This window comes from Lissotriton helveticus, chromosome 4_1, assembly GCF_964261635.1.
Source record: "Lissotriton helveticus chromosome 4_1, aLisHel1.1, whole genome shotgun sequence".
NCBI classification, from domain to species: Eukaryota; Metazoa; Chordata; class Amphibia; order Caudata; family Salamandridae; genus Lissotriton; species Lissotriton helveticus.
In genome coordinates, this window is record NC_136063.1 from 169,317,715 (window position 1) to 169,336,603 (window position 18,889).

The 18,889-nt window shown below is 48.5% G+C and overlaps 1 protein-coding gene across 3 annotated transcripts in view; it reads left to right on the forward strand.

Moving 5' to 3' along the window:
- TOP1MT (DNA topoisomerase I mitochondrial) overlaps nucleotides 1-18,889 on the forward strand; it is a 1,348,974-nt gene that overhangs the window by 1,124,346 nt on the left and 205,739 nt on the right. For all 3 annotated transcript variants that reach the window (XM_078686649.1, XM_078686647.1, XM_078686648.1), the window contains one exon: nucleotides 18,590-18,684. In XM_078686649.1, coding sequence (XP_078542775.1) covers nucleotides 18,590-18,684 — 95 coding nt within the window. The remainder of the gene's footprint in view (nucleotides 1-18,589; nucleotides 18,685-18,889) is intronic.

Genomic DNA, 18,889 nt, shown 5'->3' on the forward strand with positions numbered 1-18,889 from the left:
GCTTAGATTCGCTCCAAAGTGGGCAGCATTGGCCCCAAATGCCCCAGACATGAAGTCGTTGGTGACGCTCCCCCGGCTCCCATGATGTGCAAGTGGGCTGCCCCAGGGGGAGCGTCGCCTTATATACCCACATCCTTTGTCCCTATTGTTCTTGGAAGGGGGCGGGTGCCTCAGGGCGTTTCGCCCCAACCATGCCCCCCTCACTACCACCACCACCACGGCACTTTTCGGCGGCGAGAACTAGTTCTGTTCCTTTGCTATAATATTCGGCGTTTGCAAGGAGAGGAAACGCTGTAAACTCTTGAAATGAGACTCTTTTTGAAAGCCCCCCCCCCCCCCCCCCCACCCCCCTAAAAGATAGAGGAATGCTACCCTTATTGCATTGTATTTAGCCTTTATAGAGTGTATAGGCCACTGCTGGTGGCGAGACTCAAAGCTCTGTGCCTGCACACATTATCGGTAAATAAAGCCTGTTTGCACTGTCCCCAGCACCTGTACTTCATTTCTAATACCAATGAACATACAGAGCAAGTGTTCAGCAGCAGATGCAAGTTTAACAAAGGGGAAATAGAAAAGTGCTGGATGTGCTTCATTGATTTCCAGACGCAAAACAACTGATCTTGCTGCAATGAAGAAAAAAAGAATCTGTCACCAAGAAACATTATTTTTATGCCTCTACATCATGGACAGAGGCAGATGAATATGTACCTGCTTGGAGAGTGAGTGACTAATATCTTCTTGCACTGTAGTAGAGAGGTGAAACATGCTCCAACACTTTCTGTGTCACCTGCTCTATGTTATGTCTTTATTTATCTGAGCAGCTAATGGTCAGAAAACAAGTACTGACCACCATCCTGTTTGTCCTCGCATTTCTTTCTGGCGTTACAACCATGTTCTTCTACAATGGAACACTGCACTTACAACCTACAAAGACGTTGTAGGCATAACATTGTACAAGAAACAGGCATGATAAACATCCCACAATATAGGTCCCAACACTACAAGAGGTTAGATGGAAAGAAATAACGTAGAAAAGAAATACTAAGATTAAATCACAGCATTTCTTGGAATCATTAAATGTGCAGTGTGGCTGCTACTTAGGGGCAAATCCGTATGCCAACGTTTGCAATTATAATGTATTTAGGTAGTACTTTTAGTTTTTTAATTGCGACGACATTCAAACGAGCGTGCTTTATTGGCAACCATGTGAAGGTGGGCATTCCTACTGCCTACTTTTCATGGAATTGTTACTTGAAATCATGTTTTATCTCACAACATTATATTTATAGTGCACTTATAATGTACTTTAACATATAATTTTTTTTTATATTTGATGTCTGAGATGCTGTGTTTAACAATTTATTCACAACAATTTGTGTATCGTAATTTTGAATCTTTTTCCATGATTTGCCATTGACATGTGCCAGCATGCAAACCTTGATTTAAAAATGTATATTTTTATTTTATTCTAAATATCTAGCTGGCAGGTGTCAGAGGAAGAGAAGTTTTGGTCATAATTTCCATAGAGCAGAACTAAAAAGAGAGGCTCAATCCGAACAAAGTAAATTTTTGACTGCCGCCTTTTTTAGGTCTCGCTGAAGCAATGCGTAAGCATTGTTCAGCGAGATTATAGTAAGAGGCTTTCAAAAGTCTACCCACTGCAGATTAGGTGCAGTTCATGTGAGCCAGGGGCGTGCACATCACCAGCCACATCGCACACCATACACCATTTGTCTGAGCCTCGGCATCAGATTTCAAAGGAAGCCGCTCCCAAGCCGCACCCCTGGCCCCCATCAGACTTCAAAGGTATGCGCTTTACTCCCTCTTTCTTTCTCATTTCCTGTGCCTACCATCTACTGATTTGAACATCAAGCGAGTCAGCTGCTAAACCCCTCCTGTCAGCAGCTTTTAATCATATAAAGAAGGCATTGGAGCGTGTTTCAGTGCACACCGGATACCGCTCCCCCAGCTGCATTGGCACTGCTCCCCCTAGCTGCACGGGCACCCCTCACCCTCAACCCCCACCCCCTCAATCCATTCTCTTCTGTACACGACGGCGTCACATTTAAAACCCAGCGATACAAAAGGGGATGATGGACATAGCGTCCCCTTTTGTAACATTTAAAACCCAGGCATTTAAATGAACAAGCTTCATGTTTTAAGTCTCTTCGGGAGTGTCTCGTCACAAAGCCAATAATATCTTTCTGCGTAGATGGGAAAACCCAGCGCTTCCGTAGCTTCGCCTGAAGGAGCTCGCTCTGCGGCAACCCGAAAGCCTGAGGCAATCTATTAAGAATCTCGCATATTACCAATCCGAGAATCAAAGGAGAAGCACATTCTTATTTTGGGCTAATCTGCTTAAAGATTGCACTAAGTAATGAAAGGGTTGGGAGAGAGAGGATTTGTATTTTAACCCTGACCGCGCGTACACTGCTTGATTAAATGCCACCTCCCCCTCCCCCGATCCTATTGCTTGCAGAGCAATAAAATCAGGATTCAACGGGCTCCTCCGGCGTCTGGGCCCCGGCTCCTCAGTCAATTCGGAAATATATACTGAATCCAGGATCTTTCAGTTTGCCATATTTTTTTCACCTTCAGAATTCAAACCTTACAGTAATGTATGATTTCCTTGCAAAGGTCGCTAAAGAAAGCTGGTATTCCTCAATCACGGGCACTTCGAAAAATATATTCAAAAGGCATCGGTTCAGTAAAGACAGGGCAATTTAGAGTAGGTCTGCCCTTCAACATAGTTCAGTGGAAGCACTATGTTAGCTTTTAAACGCATGGCTAAAGGTCAGGTTCTATTGGAGGAGTTATGAGAGAAAGGTTTGTCAATTGTAGGAGCTTGGGTTATAACGTGTCTTCTTGTGTTGATTCACATCGCAGACCATTTGGGAGCCTGTGCACCTCAGCATCAGATTTCAAAGGGATCCGCTCCCCCGCCGCTTCCCCCCACCATCAGATTTTAAAGGAATGCGCGCCCCGCCACAGCAATGCAGAGTGCTTGTTCTATTAACAAACACTACAAAACCTTCAGCGGTCCACCAGCAAACTACAACTCCGTGCCCCTCCGCTTTACCGCTGCCATGCCTCTTATCGAACTGCAATGCCAAGCCTCACATTTCTACCCTCGTCAGGCCCCCTATCAAACTACAACTCTGTGCTCCTCTGCTTTATCCTCGCTATGCCCCCATCAAACTACACCTCCGTACCCTGTAGTTTACTCCGCTATGCCCCTCCCTCAAACTACACCTCCATACCCTGTAGTTTACTCCGCTATGCCCCCATCAAACTACACCTCCGTACCCTTTAGTTTACTCCGCCATGCTCCCCATTAAACTACAGCTCCGTGCCGTGTGCTCTATCCCCCGTCAACTCTCCCATCAAACTGCAATGCTAAGCCTCACAGTTCTACTCTTGTTTTTTGCGTTATGGATTGGATTCTGTGCTTTGTTGGACTTGTGACCCTTGTTATTGGAATCGGAAGATGGAATAACAGCCATGCCGACGTTTCAGGAAAAGTCCCGTCTGACAATCCTCCCTCTGTTTGGGCCACACAGACAATGCGATTGTTTATACACATACCCGTTTTCATGGCCTTTCTATTTGAGTGACCGTGAAATGGGCCGAGCACCGTGACATTAGGACATGCCCACAAAATACCATGAAATTAACCTTTTCTGCTTGAGGCCTGGCCCCGCGTCGCCTTTGCGGGCTGTCCAGGAAGTTACTGACGCTTCCTGTGTTCACTCTCTGGGGGTGTCATTCAGCACGCGTCGTTGGCTATTACCGTCGGTCACTTCCGTTTGATTTTTACTTAAAGATTTTTGTCTCTTTTCCAGTGTATGTTGAGTAAATCTTACGTACACGTGCCTTGTTGTGAAAGACGAATAGCTGGTGGAGATTTCGAAGTGTTTAATATATAGATAGATGAAAATGTAATTCTTGGCTGTAGAATGTCCGTTTAGACGTAGGAACCCAGTGCTAACAGTTTGCGTCATTCCTTGCGGTGTACTTTAAAGTATGCCTCACACAGACATCGTTCAGAGAAAATGATGCATTCTTAGGTTACCGAGCCCCGTGCGAACAAGTTCCGGCTTTTTGTGTTCATTAGGGCATGCGTTGGACTATTAAAGTATAAGTGGCACAGGGCAGCATGGCTTCACAGGTTTTACTCAACAGCCCTGAGACGGTGTGGCTTTTCAGCCAGGTATGCCGACTTTTGTGAAAATGCGGAATCTGATTTGAGTACCGGCGCCAGCTCCACATCTTTTTATTCTGTGCACATTACTTAATTTCACCATGCCAAAAAAACCAAAAATATATTCTGACCCTGTGCAGTGTAACTGGTCAAACACAAGGAGATGATGGACAGAGCCATGTCCTTCCTGGAGATTTTTTCAAAAAGAATTACCTGTCCACCAGTTTTGGAACTGCTAGTTACTCCTGCAGATTTGGAAATACAACGCATCACGTCATTGCATTTTACTTTCACAGTTGTATTAATTCAACTTAATTTCAAACATCATTTCATTTTTTTAATGCATGAAAAGAATACACATTTCATTCATTTATACATTCCTCATGAATAAATATTAATAAACACATAAAAAGCAAGACAATTCAAAAACTTAAACATGACAACAATCAATTCAAATCTAACGATTAATCCAAACAATTACACCAGTCGGTGATTCAAACAATGCCTGTAAGCGCTATGACATTAAGTATTGTTCAGTTCGTTGGGCGCTTCAAACAGGTATACTCAGCATCACTCAGGGACACCACAGCATCACTCAGGGGCACCACAGCATCACTGAACGCCACAGCATCACTGAACGCCACAGCATCACTGAACGCCACAGCATCACTGAACGCCACAGAATCACTGAACGCCACAGCATCACTGAACGCCACAGCATCACTCAGGGGCGCCACAGCATCACTGAACACCACAGCACCACTGAACGCCACAGCACCACTGAACGCCACAGCACCACTCTGGGGCACCACAACATCACTCTGGGGCACCACAGCATCACTCTGGGGCACCACAGCATCACTATGGGGCACCACAGCATCACTGAATGCCACAGCATCACCCAGGGGCACATCAGCATCACTGAATGCCACAGCATCACTCAGGGGCACCACAGCATCACTGAAAGCCACTGCATCACTCAGGGGCACCACAGCATCACTGAACGCCACAGCATCACTCATCACCACCACAACATCACTCAGCGCCACCACAGCATCAATCTTCCACGCCGCCTCCTTCTTTAACTCCCTGTTCTCTTCTCCTGTGCTGATCTGCTGCTCTCTTCCTCCCCACCTCCTTCTTTAATTCCATGTTCTCTTCACCTGTGCTGATATGCTGCTCTATTCCACCCCGCCTCCTTCTTTCACTCTGTTCTTTTCTCCTGTGCTGATCTGCTGTTTCTTCCACCGCCTCCTTCTTTACCTCCCTGTTCTCTTCTCCTGTGCTGATCTGCTGCTCTCTTCCACCCCACCTCCTTCTTTAACTCCCTGTTCTCTTCTCTTCTCCTGTGCTGATCAGCTACTCTCTTCCACCAGCCTCCTTTTTTAACTCCCTGTTCTGTTCTCCCGAACTGATCTGCTGCTCTCTTCCACCTGCCCCCTTCTCTAACTCCCTGTTCTCTTCTCCTGTGCTGATCTGCTCTTCTCTGCCACCCCACCTCATTCTCCAACTCCCTGTTGCCTTCTCCTGTGAAGATCTTTTTGCTCTCTTCCATCCGCCTCCTTCTCTAACTCCCTTTTCTCTTCTCCGGTGCTGATCTGCTGTTCTCTTTCACCCAGCCTCCTTCTCTAACTCCCTGTTCTCTTCTCCTGTACTGATCTGCTGTTCTTTTCCACCGCCTCCTTCTGTAACTCCTGGTTCTCTTCTCCTGTGCCGATCTGCTGTTCTCTTCCACCCTGTTCTCTTCCTTCTTTAACTCCCCGTTCTCTTCTCCTGTGCTGATCTGCTGCTCACATCCACCCACCTCCTTCTTTAACTCCCGGTTCTCTTCTCTCGTGCTGATCTGCTGTTCTCTTCTGCCCCACCTCCTTCTCTACCTCCCTGTTCTTTTCTCTTCTCCTGTGCTGATCTGCTGCTCTCTTCCACCCACCTCCTTCTCTAACTACCTGTTCTATTCTCTTCTCCTGTGCTGATCTGTTGCTCTCTTCCACCCGCCTCCTTTTTCAACTCCCTGTTAACTTCTGCTGATTTGCTGCTCTTTTCTACCCTGCCTCCTTCTCTAACTCCCTGTTATCTTGTCTTCTCCTGTGCTGTGCTGATCTGCTGCTCTCTTCCACCCCGCCTCCTTCTTTAACTCCCTGTTCTCTTTTGCTGTGCTGATCTGCTGCTCTCTTCCACCCGCCTCCTTCTTTAACTCCCTGTTCTCTTCTCCCGTGCTGGTCTGCTGCTCTCTTCCACTCCACCTCCTCCTTTAACTCCCTGTTCTCTTCTCTTCTCCTGTGCTAATCTGCTGCTCTCATCCACCCACCTCCTTCTTTAACTCCCTGTTCTCTTCTCCCGTGCTGTTCTGCTGCTCTCTTCCACCCCACCTCCTTTAACTCCCTGTTCTCTTCTTTTCTCCCGTACCGATCTGCTGCTCTCTTCCACCTCCTCCTTCTCTAGCTCCCTGTTCTCTTCTCCTGTGCCGATCTGCTGTTCTCTTCCACCCGCCTCCTTCTTTAACTCCCTGTTCTCTTCTCCTGTGCTGATCTGCTGCTCACTTCTACCCGCCCCTTCTCTAACTCCCTGTTCTCTTCTCCTGTGCTGATCTGCTCTACGCTTCCACCCCGCCTCATTCTCTAACTCCTTGTTGCCTTCTCCTGTGATCTTTTTGCTCTCTTCCATCAGCCTCCTTCTCTAACTCCCTTTTCTCTTCTCCGGTGCTGATCTGCTGTTCTCTTCCACCCGCCTCCTTCTTTAACTCCCTTTTCTCTTCTCCGGTGCTGATCTGCTGTTCTCTTCCACCCGCCTCCTTCTTCAGCTCCCTGTTCTCTTCTCCAGTGCTGTTCTGCTGCTCTCTTCCACCCCACCTCCTTCTTTAACTCCCTGTTCTTTTCTCTTCTGCTGTGCTGATCTGGTGCTCTCTTCCACTTCCACCCAGCCTCCTTCTTTAACTCCCTGTTAACTTCTGCTGATCTGCTGCTCTCTTCTACCCTGCCTCCTTCTCTAACTCTCTCTGCTCTTCTCTTCTCCTGTGCTGTGCTGATCTGCTGCTCTCATCCACCCACCTCCTTCTTTAACTCCCTGTTCTCTTCTCCCGTGCTGTTCTGCTGCTCTCTTCCACCCCACCTCCTTTAACTCCCTGTTCTTCTTTTCTCCCGTACCGATCTGCTGCTCTCTTCCACCTCCTCCTTCTCTAGCTCCCTGTTCTCTTCTCTTCTCCTGTGCCGATCTGCTGTTCTCTTCCACCAGCCTCCTTCTTTAACTCCCTGTTCTCTTCTCCTGTGCTGATCTGCTGCTCACTTCCACCTGCCCCTTCTCTAACTCCCTTTTCTCTTCTCCGGTGCTGTTCTGCTGTTCTCTTTCACCCTGCCTCCTTCTCTAACTCCCTGTTCTCTTCTTCTGTACTGATCTGCTGTTCTTTTCCACCGCCTCCTTCTGTAACTCCCGGTTCTCTTCTCCTGTGCTGATCTGCTGTTCTCTTCCACCCGCCTCCTTCTTTAACTCCCCGTTCTCTTCTCCTGTGCTGATCTGCTGCTCTCATCCACCCACCTCCTTCTTTAACTCCCTGTTCTCTTCTCTCGTGCTGATCTGCTGTTCTCTTCCGCCCCACCTCCTTCTCTACCTCCCTGTTCTTTACTCTTCTCCTGTGCTTATCTGCTGCTCTCTTCCACCCGCCTCCTTCTCTAACTTCCTGTTCTCTTCTCTGCTCCTGTGATGATCTGCTACTCTCTTCCACCCCACCTCCTTCTTTTACTCCCTGTTCTCTTCTGCTGTGCTGATCTGCTTCTCTCTCCCACCCACCTCCTTCTCTAACCCCCTGTTCTCTTGTCCTGGGCTGATTTGCTGCTCTTTTCTACCCTGCCTCCTTCTCTAACTCCCTGTTCTCTTCTCTTCTCCTGTGCTGATCTGCTGCTCTCTTCCACCCCACCTCCTTCATTAACTCCCTCTTCTCTTTTGCTGTGCTGATCTGCTACTCTCTTCCACCCGCCTCCTTCTTTAACTCCCTGTTCTCTTCTCCTGTGCTGATCTGCTGCTCTCTTCCACCCCGCCTCCTTCTGTAACTCCCTGTTCTCTTCTCCTGTGCTGATCTGCTGCTCTCCTCCACCCGCCTCCTTCTTTAACTCCTTGTTCTCTTCTGCTGTGCTGGTCAGCTGGTCTCTTCCACATACATCCTTCTCTAACCGCACACACACATACATACAACCAAGCACACACATACACCCACGCGCACACACACACACACACATATAATCACACACACATACAATCACACACATACAATCACACACAACCACACCCACAACCACACACACAACCACACACACAACCACACACACACACACACACCCACCCACACACACACACCCACCCACACACACACCCACCCACACACACACCCACCCACACACACACACACCCTCACACCCACAACCGCACACACACACAACCACACATAACCACAACTACACACAACCACACACAAACACAACACACAGCCACACACACAACCACACACAGCCACAACCACACACACTCACACAACCACACACACACACACAACCACACACACACACACAACCACAACCACAGAGACCCACACACACACTCCCACACACACACACTCCCACACACACACACTCCCACACACACACTCCCACACACACACTCCCACACACACACACAACCACACACACACAACCACACACACAACCACACACAACCACACACAACCACACACACACACACACACATACAACCACACACACACACACACATAACCACACACACACACATAACCACACACAAACATAACCACACACACACATAACCACACACACACACATAACCACACACACACATAACCACACACACACATAACCACACACACATAACCACACACACACATAACCACACACACACATAACCACACACACATAACCACACACACACATAACCACACACCACACCCAACCACACACCCAACCACACACCCAACCACACACCCAACCACACACCCAACTACACACACATACAACCACACACACACAACCACACACATCTATCTATCACCCTCATTTTATCTATCTATCTCTCGCCCTCACTCTATCTATCGCCCTCACTCTATCTATCGCCCTCACTCTATCTATCGCCCTCACTCTACCTATCGCCCTCACTCTACCTATCGCCCTCACTCTACCTATCGCCCTCACTCTATCCATCGCCCTCACTCTATCTATCGCCCTCCCTCTAACTATCTATCTATCGCCCTCACTCTATCTATCGCACCACCACAGCATCACTCAGGGGCACCACAGCAGCAGTCAGGGGCACCACAACATACCACAGCATCACTGAACACCACAGCATCACTCATCGCCTCCACATCACTCAGCGCCACCACAGCATCAATCTGTGCAACCATTCAACAACAACTGGTTCAAATATGTTCTCGCAATGTTTCAAGCTTTATTACAAATGTCACAAAAAGATGTTAATATTTCACTTCTGTTCTTGGATTTTCATCACAATAAAATACACTGAACATAATCTTCACAAAAGTTATTTACAAAAGTTTAAGCTATTGCCATTATAAATTACAATAACTTTTATTTAAGTATTAATTATTTAAAAAAATTAAAAGCCATTGTTATTTGTAATATCAATACATCTAAGTCATGTAAATACAAAACATGTTGCATTACAAATGCTATAGGTGTCACGTTTGCAAAAGAATTGGCATTGTAAATGACAAAGCCAATAATTTCACTATTTTCAAAACCAACACATAAATAAAAAATGTGTCATTTACAACACCAATAGCTCAAACTTTCCTAATGCGAGACCTATTGCATTGCAAATGCTTATTCTATTCAACATATTAGGTGGGAAGCCAGAATTATCTTGCAAAATCCGGAGCATTTGGTAATATTATCATTCCCCTCTACCTTTCTGGGGTAGAGATTCTGTGGGTCCAATTTATCGCTGTGTAAAGGTCTGTATTGATTTCAAATCTTATAGGCCATCTCCTTGAACAACTTTTTGCCATCACTCTCCTTGCCCCTGTCAGTGGAGCCGGCCAATAGCAATACATCCCTTGCTAATACTACTTTCTTTTGTTTACCATCCATCAATCTTGGAGGGTCAATGAATCGTCGATCGCCTGTAATTAAGTGGCTTTCTGTACCATATTTGCGAAATCACTTGGGCAGATGTCTGGAGCACATTTTGCCCTTGCGCCACTCTGCTGCTCTTACACAAAATGGAAGCTGACATCGGTCAATTCACTAAGGGTAATCAGGGGCACTGGCTCGTATGTGGTCGAGAATAGGAGGCCTTTCAGTCGGTGCCCCTGATGGCCATGTTGTCATGGAACAGCTGTTGGTGGCAGAATGCAACTGGTTTAGCTTATATTTTCTTGGCAATGAAGTGATTCTTTTAACTATTGTGCACTTTGAATACCACTCATAAAAACCAATGTGCAATGCTAATGTCAATCAATGTTCAGAGGCACATCCCTACAAAGGGAGTGCAGTTGTCTTAAGTTGACCGTGTACTTAGTTTTCATTGTCTTTATAATCTGATGTCCTTGCCTCTTCACTCCAAGGTGCCATTGTACCCTCAAAATCGGGTATAGTTCATTCTTATAACAACTGTGTTATCAAATCGGGTGATTGTGTCGCATTTGGGTTCTCCAGTTACCTCCCGAATATTTGGTAGGCTACCAAAAGCTGGGAGTGGACGAGGGCAGGTCAAGGCAAATAGCCGTGGTAACCCTTGACAAATGTGTGACTAAAGGGAGCCCTGCCCTTGCTCCTGAGGTACATGACACCCATCAGTTGTGATTGACACAACAGAAAGAAAAAATGATGGGCCAGTATTAACACTGCCCATACAATAGTGCATGCCATTACTCTGCAAGTTATTCTTGGAACTCAATTTACCAGAGAGGGTTTTATTTTTATTTGATTCCCTGATAAAAGCCCAGGACCTTGTTAGGCCTTAGAATAGGGCTGAAACATGGTGGTTAAAAAAATAGGGTCACAGAACCATAAAATTCCACATTACCCCTTACCTTATTGTAGCTTTCCCCACCCTCTCCATAAATAAATGGCTACCTAGGAGAAGGTGAGGGATTTTTAATCTCTAGTTAAGCCCCCTGGTCACCCTCTATCCTTAAGTGCTCACTGAAATACGGTTGAGCCCACCCTGACCTTTAGGACTCAGGGTGAACCGGATGATAAAGCATGACACTACTAGAGTGTGTGAGGGTTATATATAAAAAAGGATTTGTGTCCTTCCCCCGCAATAGTCAAGCGGAGCCAGCATACCCACGAGGGGGTGACCCAACCTCCCTAATCCATGTTTTGTGTAGTATACACTATTATCCCTACAACCCTACAACTTTGTTGTTTTATTGAGTTTACATGGGAGGACGTATCCCCCACATCCTCTTCAGTTTTTTTAGAAGCTTCTCAACCATTCGGGTCCCACAGGTCGCTCCTGTGTGAACCTTGTTAACCATGATAGGATAACATTACCTCTGGGCTGACCCATATATAAAAACAATATTCAAAAGCCTTGGGGGTGTTTGCAATATTCAGGCACTAGGCCTTTGGGTGGCTGGGGCTCAGGGGCAGAAACACTGTTGGTACTTTAGGGGTGGTAGAAGTGCTGATACCAGGATGTGCCAGCCCTCCCCCATTTTTGTTCTAAAAGTAAATTTCCACTCCTGTTACCTTTGGTGAAAGGAGTGGTATGACCAGGACAGGCTGCTCCCACCCCATTCCATGGTGTCTTGTAGGGTTACTGTTTAGCCGAAGACGGCAAGATTGAGCGTAGATCCCGCAATCTGTTCCCAGGGGATATGGGGTAAGAATCCTTCACTCGCCTTCACTCTTCTGGAAGGGAGCATTGGTTTACCGCCCTCCGGGTCCTTACACAGTGGCCTCGACCACTCTCCTGGAGACACTAGCCCCACATATTAGGTCTGGGACTAATTTTGTACTCCTAGGGGACTTCAATGTCCACAGCGAACTGTCCGACAACGCTGAATCTTGCAAACTGTTGGCTGATCTTTCTGCCCTAGGCTTTATACAGTGTAATCAGGGCCCGACCCACCAAGCCGGCCACACGCTAGATCTAATCTTATCCAACTCCCATGCCCTGATCTGCCATCCCCCAGTGCAGGTTGACTGGACTGACCATTTTATAATTAATTTCTCCCTCCCTTCTCTTTCTGAGGAACGCCCCAACCCTGTCCCCCTACCGTTATGGCGCAGGCAGTGGCACAAGGTATCCGCCACCTCCTTTGGAGCCGCCTTCATTCCTCCTGAATTCCTCCCATCAGACTCCCCCAATCTGGCTTTGTCCAAATTTAACAAAGCCCTGAGTACGACGGTCAATTTGATCGCCCCTCTAAGACGCTGCAATATGCGGTCGGGTCGTAAACAAGAATTGTGGTACTCAGACGCACTACGCATGGAAAAAAGAGCCTGCAGAAAGCTGGAGAAATCCTGGAGACTCTCGCGCAGCCCTAGTGATAGAGACAGGTATAGCTCAGCTATGCGACTCTATCATACAAACATCAGAGCTGCCCGTAAGTCCCACATCATCTCTCAGCTCTCTGATGCTAAAAACGACCCTAAATTGCTTTACCAGGTGCTTTGCACATTCACTAAACCGGTCGCCTGTGACAGTGCAGAGGTGTTAACCCAACAACTGTGCGACGAAACAGCTGGCTTCTTCACGGATAAAATTGACGCCATCTACCAAAAGATCTCCCAATCCAGCGCTTCCACGGAAGATAACGATCCCTTGCCCAGTCTACAGTCTGGAACAGCCAGGGCTGTCCCAGCCTCACTATCCCTCATCCCGGAGATCTCCTTAGACCAGGTCAACTCCCTGATTGGGACCATCAAGTCAGGCAGTCCAGTTGACCCCGTACCTGCCCGTGTTATGCACCTTATTGGCAGTGTTATCAGCCCATGTATTCAAACGGTGATCAATCGCTCCCTGACTGAGGGATTGGTCCCCCAGGTGTGGAAGGAGGCCATGGTCAAGCCTATCAGGAAGAACTCCACCATCCCCTGGTCGGACTTGACCAATCTGCGGCCCATCTCTCTGCTGCCATTCATTGGCAAATTGACGGAGAAACACGTCAACCATCATCTCTCCGCCTTTATTGAGCACACTGGCAGCCTTGACCACTCTCAGTCCGGGTTCAGGCCTAGGCATAGTACCGAGACCGCCCTCCTCTCTGTTACGGACGCCATACGCCTGTCACTGGACAGAGGTTTGTCTGTGGTGTTGGTGCTGTTGGACTTGTCCGCAGCATTCGACACCATATCTCACGACATTCTCCTCTCCAGATTAAAGGAGATAGGCATTGAAAGATCTGCCCTGGCGTGGTTTACCAGCTTCCTCTCTGAGCGGACCCAGAAGGTGAACATGGGCTCCTTTACTTCCGCCTCGGCCAACATCATTAGAGGAGTCCCGCAGGGCTCCTGCCTGAGCCCGACGTTGTTTAACGTTTACGTCTCCTCTCTCGCCAACATGATTAGGTCCTTTGGGTTTATGCCTATCTCCTACGCTGACGACACGCAGCTGCTGTTTACTTTCAAGACCTTCACCCCGGAGATAAAACAATCATTCTCCAACGGCATGACTGCAATTGCCAGCTGGATGACCAAGAATTTCCTACAGTGCAATGTGGGAAAGTCTGAGGTCATGCTATTTGGGGAGGCGAAAATCCTTTGGACCCCAGACTGGTGGCCTTCAAGCCTGGGACAAGCCCCGCTCCCTAAACAGGTGGTCAAAAACCTGGGGGTTCGTCTAGACCAGGACCTCACCCTTTCTCACCATGCCGGCACTACTGTGGGTTCATGCTTCCACGTCATTAGCCTCCTTCGGAAGGTGTTCCCCCTTCTGCCCGATGACACCCGGAAGACCTTGGTCCAGGCCCTCGTTTTGAGCCGCCTGGACTACTGTAATGGCCTACTCTTAGCGGCCAGTGAGGGAGTGCTTAACAAACTGCAAGTGGTGCAGAACACCGCAGCACGGCTGGTGACCAACTCCCCCCCTAGAACGCCTTCCCTCCCCCTCCTCAAAGCCCTTCACTGGCTTCCTATCCGGAAACGGGTAGAATTTAAAATCTGCTGTGTGATACACAAAAGTCTTTACAATCTGGGACCCCAGTACTTGGCGGACAAATTTGTCTTTCATCGTCCGTCTCGTACCCTCAGGTCTACTAACCAACAGCTGTTGCAGGTTCCCAGACATTATAAGACCAGACAAGGAGGTCGTGCCCTCTCCATCATGGGTCCACGTCTATGGAACTGCCTCCCCCTCTCCCTCAGAGAGTGCCCTAGTCACCCAGCTTTCAGGAAGCGCCTAAAAACGGTACTATTCTAGGTGGAGGCTCCTCTTTCTGTCCACATCACAGCACCGCGCGGAGATACACCTTCGGGTGTGATGCCGGCGCGTAACAAACCAATAAATAAATAAATAAATAAATAAAAGACTGTAAGTCCTTTAGCGAATGGGGTATGGCTTGATGCCAATTTTTCTGTCCCAGTCCCATTTATCTTAGTGATAGTATCCCTGGCTTGGTAGTACAATAGTATCCCAATTTGCGGATCACACATCTGCAGCAATGGCAGAACATGGATCCACTTGGGAGAGGTTGCATTGGAAATGGGAGAGTCTCCTTAATTAATCATGAATATAAGAACACAATTGTTTTGGTCGGTTCTCTCATTGACTAATTTTACTTTTTATGCCATGCCACTTGTTGCTGAATTTGATAACTTGGCCTCAACAGATCTAATAATAAAACCTTGAGTTTCACAAAGTCACTCCTTTTTAATGGACATTTTTGCTACATGTCAACATGTGTTTTTTACTCATAATTACTAATTGTTTTAAAAGACAAATAACATTTCTAGCACTTTTATTTTACAATGAGGTTCTATCAATCAATCAGGGAATTATAAGCGCGCTACTCACCCGTGAGGGTCTCAAGGTGCTAGGTGGGGTACGCCACTCCGTTCAGCCGAAGAGCCAGTTCTTGAGAGTTTTCCTGCAGGTGTTCAGGGAGGGGGCGAGTCTGATGTCTGCCGGTAACTCGTTCCAGGTCTTGGCTGCAATGTGAGAGAACGATCATCTACCTGCTCTGGCACGGTGGATGCGCAGGGTTTCAGCCAGTGCAAATTTGGACGATCACAGGTTTCTTTTGGGTACGTGGTAGTTTATTCTGTCGTTGAGGTATTTGGGTCCGTTGTTGTGTAGGCATTTGTAGGCGTGAGTGAGGATTTTGAAGGTGACTCTCTTCTCCATGGGGAGTCAGTGTCATCGCCGTAGGTGTTGGCTGATGTGTTCCTGTCGGGGGATGCCGAGGACGAGTCTGGCAGCGGTGGTCTGTATTGTTTGGAGTTTGCGTAGTTGGGACTTGTTGATGCCGGCATAGAGTGCGTTGCCCTAGTCCAGTCTGCTGGTGATGAGTGCGTGGGTGACTGTTTTCCTCGACTCGGGGGGTCCATTTGAAGGTCTGAAGGTCTTGCGGAGGGTGTTGAAGCAGCTAGAGGTGACGGCGTTGACCTGTCGGTTCATGGCGAGGGATGAGTCGCTTACGATGCCGAGGTTTTTGGTGTGGTCTGTGGATGTTGGGGGGCGTTCGAGGGCAGTGGGCCACCAGGTGTTGTCCCATGCTGAAGGGGTGCTTCCAAGGACGAGGACTTTTGTCTTCTCGGCGTTGAGTTTTAGGCAGCTGTTGGTCATCCAGTCTGTGACGACTTGCATTCCCTTCTGGAAGTTGAGTTTAGCGGTGGTGGGGTCTTTGACGAGGGAGAGGATGAGCTGGGAGTCGTCGGCGTATGATACGATGTTGAGGCTGTGTTGTTGGACGATGTCTCTGAGGGGGGCCATGTAGATATTGAATAGGGTCGGGCTCACAGATTACCTCTGTGGGACTCCGCAGGTGATTTCCATGGGGGTAGAGAGGAAGGGCTTCAGTCTGATCCTCTGGCTTCTTTCGGTGGGGAACGATAGCAGATCCAGTCTAGGGCAGTTCCTTGTATGCCGACGTCGTGTAGTGTGGCGACCAGTGTGCGGTGAGAGACGGTGTGAAAGGCTGCGGACAGGTCGTGGAGGATGAGGGCTGCAGAGTGGCCTTGGGGCAGGAGGGTGCAGATGTCGTCTGTGGCTGTCTAGGTGATGTGGTCGGTTCCGAATCTGGATTGGGATGGGTCGAGGACGGCGTGCTCTTCGAAGAGTCGTGTCAGTTTCTTGTTGACTGTTTTCTCTGCCACGTTGGCTGCGAAGGGGAGCAGCGAGATGGGCCGGTAGTTTTTGAGGTCGGTAGGGCCTGACTTCAGCACATTTCCAGTCGTCTGGGGAGGTGCCTGTTTTGAAGGTGGTGTTGATGGTGTGTAGCAGGTCGGGATGGTATCTGCTGCTCTGTGGTAGATGTGCGGTTAGCAGGGGTCGGTGGGGGCCCCATCGAGTGGATGCCTTTCAAGGCCGTGGTGGTGTCCTCTGTCGTGATTGGGTCCAGTTGGAGATGGTGGGCTGGCTGGTGTCTTGGGCAGGCGATGGGCTGGCTGAAGCTTCTTGTGGGTGGTCGATGAAGTTGTTGTAGAGAGTTCTGATCTTGAGGTGGAAGTTGGTTTCGAGCTTGTCGCAGAGGTCTTGGGACAGGTGATGTCTGTGGCTTCGCTGCGTGGGATGGTGAATTCCTGGACGACACTGGAGTTCCTTGGAGTTGGTGAGGATTTTGTTTTGGATAAAGTTCCTTTTGGTTCTACTTTGGTTGTGGTAGTCCGTCATGTCATCCTTGTAGGTGGAGTAGTTATCTGTAGTTTTCCAGGTGTCTGCAGTTCACTGGCTTCTTGGAGGTCGGTGGTGAACCAGGCGGCTTTTCTGGGGCGTTGTTTGCCGGGGTTGCCTAGCGGGTGAGCTCATCTTTGCAGTTGGAGATTGATGTGTGGAGTCCTCAGGCTGCGGTGTTTGCGTCGGATGCCCGGGTGTGGTTTCCTCGGTAGTATGGCTGAAGTGGACGCTGTTACCATCAACAAAGATTAAGGTCGAGGGTGTGTCCTGCTCGTCCTGCTCTGTGTGTCAAGGTTGTCACAAAGGATGGTTGACTTGGGGTCGCTGGGGTTGTCGAGGTGAAAGGTGAGGTCTCAAATGAGTATGTAGTTAATTGATGCAATGGCGTGGGGTGCAATGAAGTCGGTGATGGTTGTGGTGAAGGGTGTCCAGAGGGGGGTGGGGGGGTCTGTAGATGAGTGTTCTCAGGAGTGTGGTCTTATGTCTGGTCTGGTATGGATCTGGAAATGCAGGTGTTTGGCAGAGGGGAAGGTTTCGCTGGAGGTGGTGAGGCGGAGGGTGCTTTTGTGGTCGATGGCGAGGCATCCTCCCGGGTTCTTGGGGCAGTCCTTCCTCTGGATCTTGTATCCGTCCGGGATGGCGTTGTTGATGTCGGGCGGAGACGGCGTTGGTCCAGGTCTCTGTGAAGAAGGTGATCTCAGGCGAGAGAGAGTAGAGCAGGTTTCAGATTTCCATGACGTGTTTGTGTACGGAGCGTACATTGAGGAGGATGCATCCTAGCGTGTCGTCGGTGCTGGCGTTGGTGGTGTTGAGGGTCGGGGTGGGAGTGAAGGTCTGGCAGCAGCGGAGGCAGGAGAACTGGCCATGGGTCGTGTTTGGTGAGGCCTGTTGGCAGTCTGTGGGCCTTCTGGGGTTGAGTGCAAGGAGGGCGGCGGAGTCGTAGGGATGGAAGGTCGTAAATCCACGGTTACTGGCGCTGGTTGCGAACAGGCGCAGACAGGCTTGCCTTAGGCGTGCCTTCGGCGTGACCGCGCAGCGGCCACCATTAAGTAGGGGAGGGAGGAGCAGCTGGGAGGCGGGAGCGGGTGTGGACAGGGGGGCAGGGCAGCAGCGGCGGGAGATGGGAGCGGGGAGAACGGCAAAAATGGGCACAACAGGTGTGAGGAAATGAAAATACAAGACAATACCAGGAATAAAAAAAATATAACCCAACAATACCAGGCGTTATGAACCGCAAGGGGCAGAGTCAGGCACATGGAGGAACACTAGCACGAAGGGGTCTCGAACATCTCCCAGGAGGAGGCTCGAGGCTCAAGGGCGGTGAGGTAGGAGCCGAGCTGCTTGGGAGAGAGAGTATGCCTTCGACCAATGGTCAGAGGTTGCTATGCTTGTTTGCTTTCATATTGTTTGTAAAAATGTTTTTTTTACCGCTGCTGATGACAAATGCTTTTAACTTGTTAAATTATACTGTTGGGCCACTGTAGTGTCCGTTATATATTTAAAGCATGTAATCTGCATGACTGTGGTGTTTTTCAGAGAACAGATTGCAGATCTTAATAAAATGTTCTATTTCGTTTGCAGATTGATGCAAAAAAAGAGCAGTTGTCAGAGGCCAAGAAAGAGTTGAAGAAAGCAAAAGCTGAGCTAAAGGAAAGAGATAATGAAAAATCAAGAAAGTAGGTGTAACTTTTGTATTGTAGGTCTGACTCATAAAATGTGCCCACATAAACCTAGGTAGGATTTAAAAGTCTGTGTTGAGTAGCATGGGCACAAATATCAAAGATTGTATTGTGGGAGGGTTAGATTCTCCAACATGCCATTGTTGGATTAAGATTTGTCGAATATATTATTGGAGCCTCTAATAAATGATGTACTTGTTAT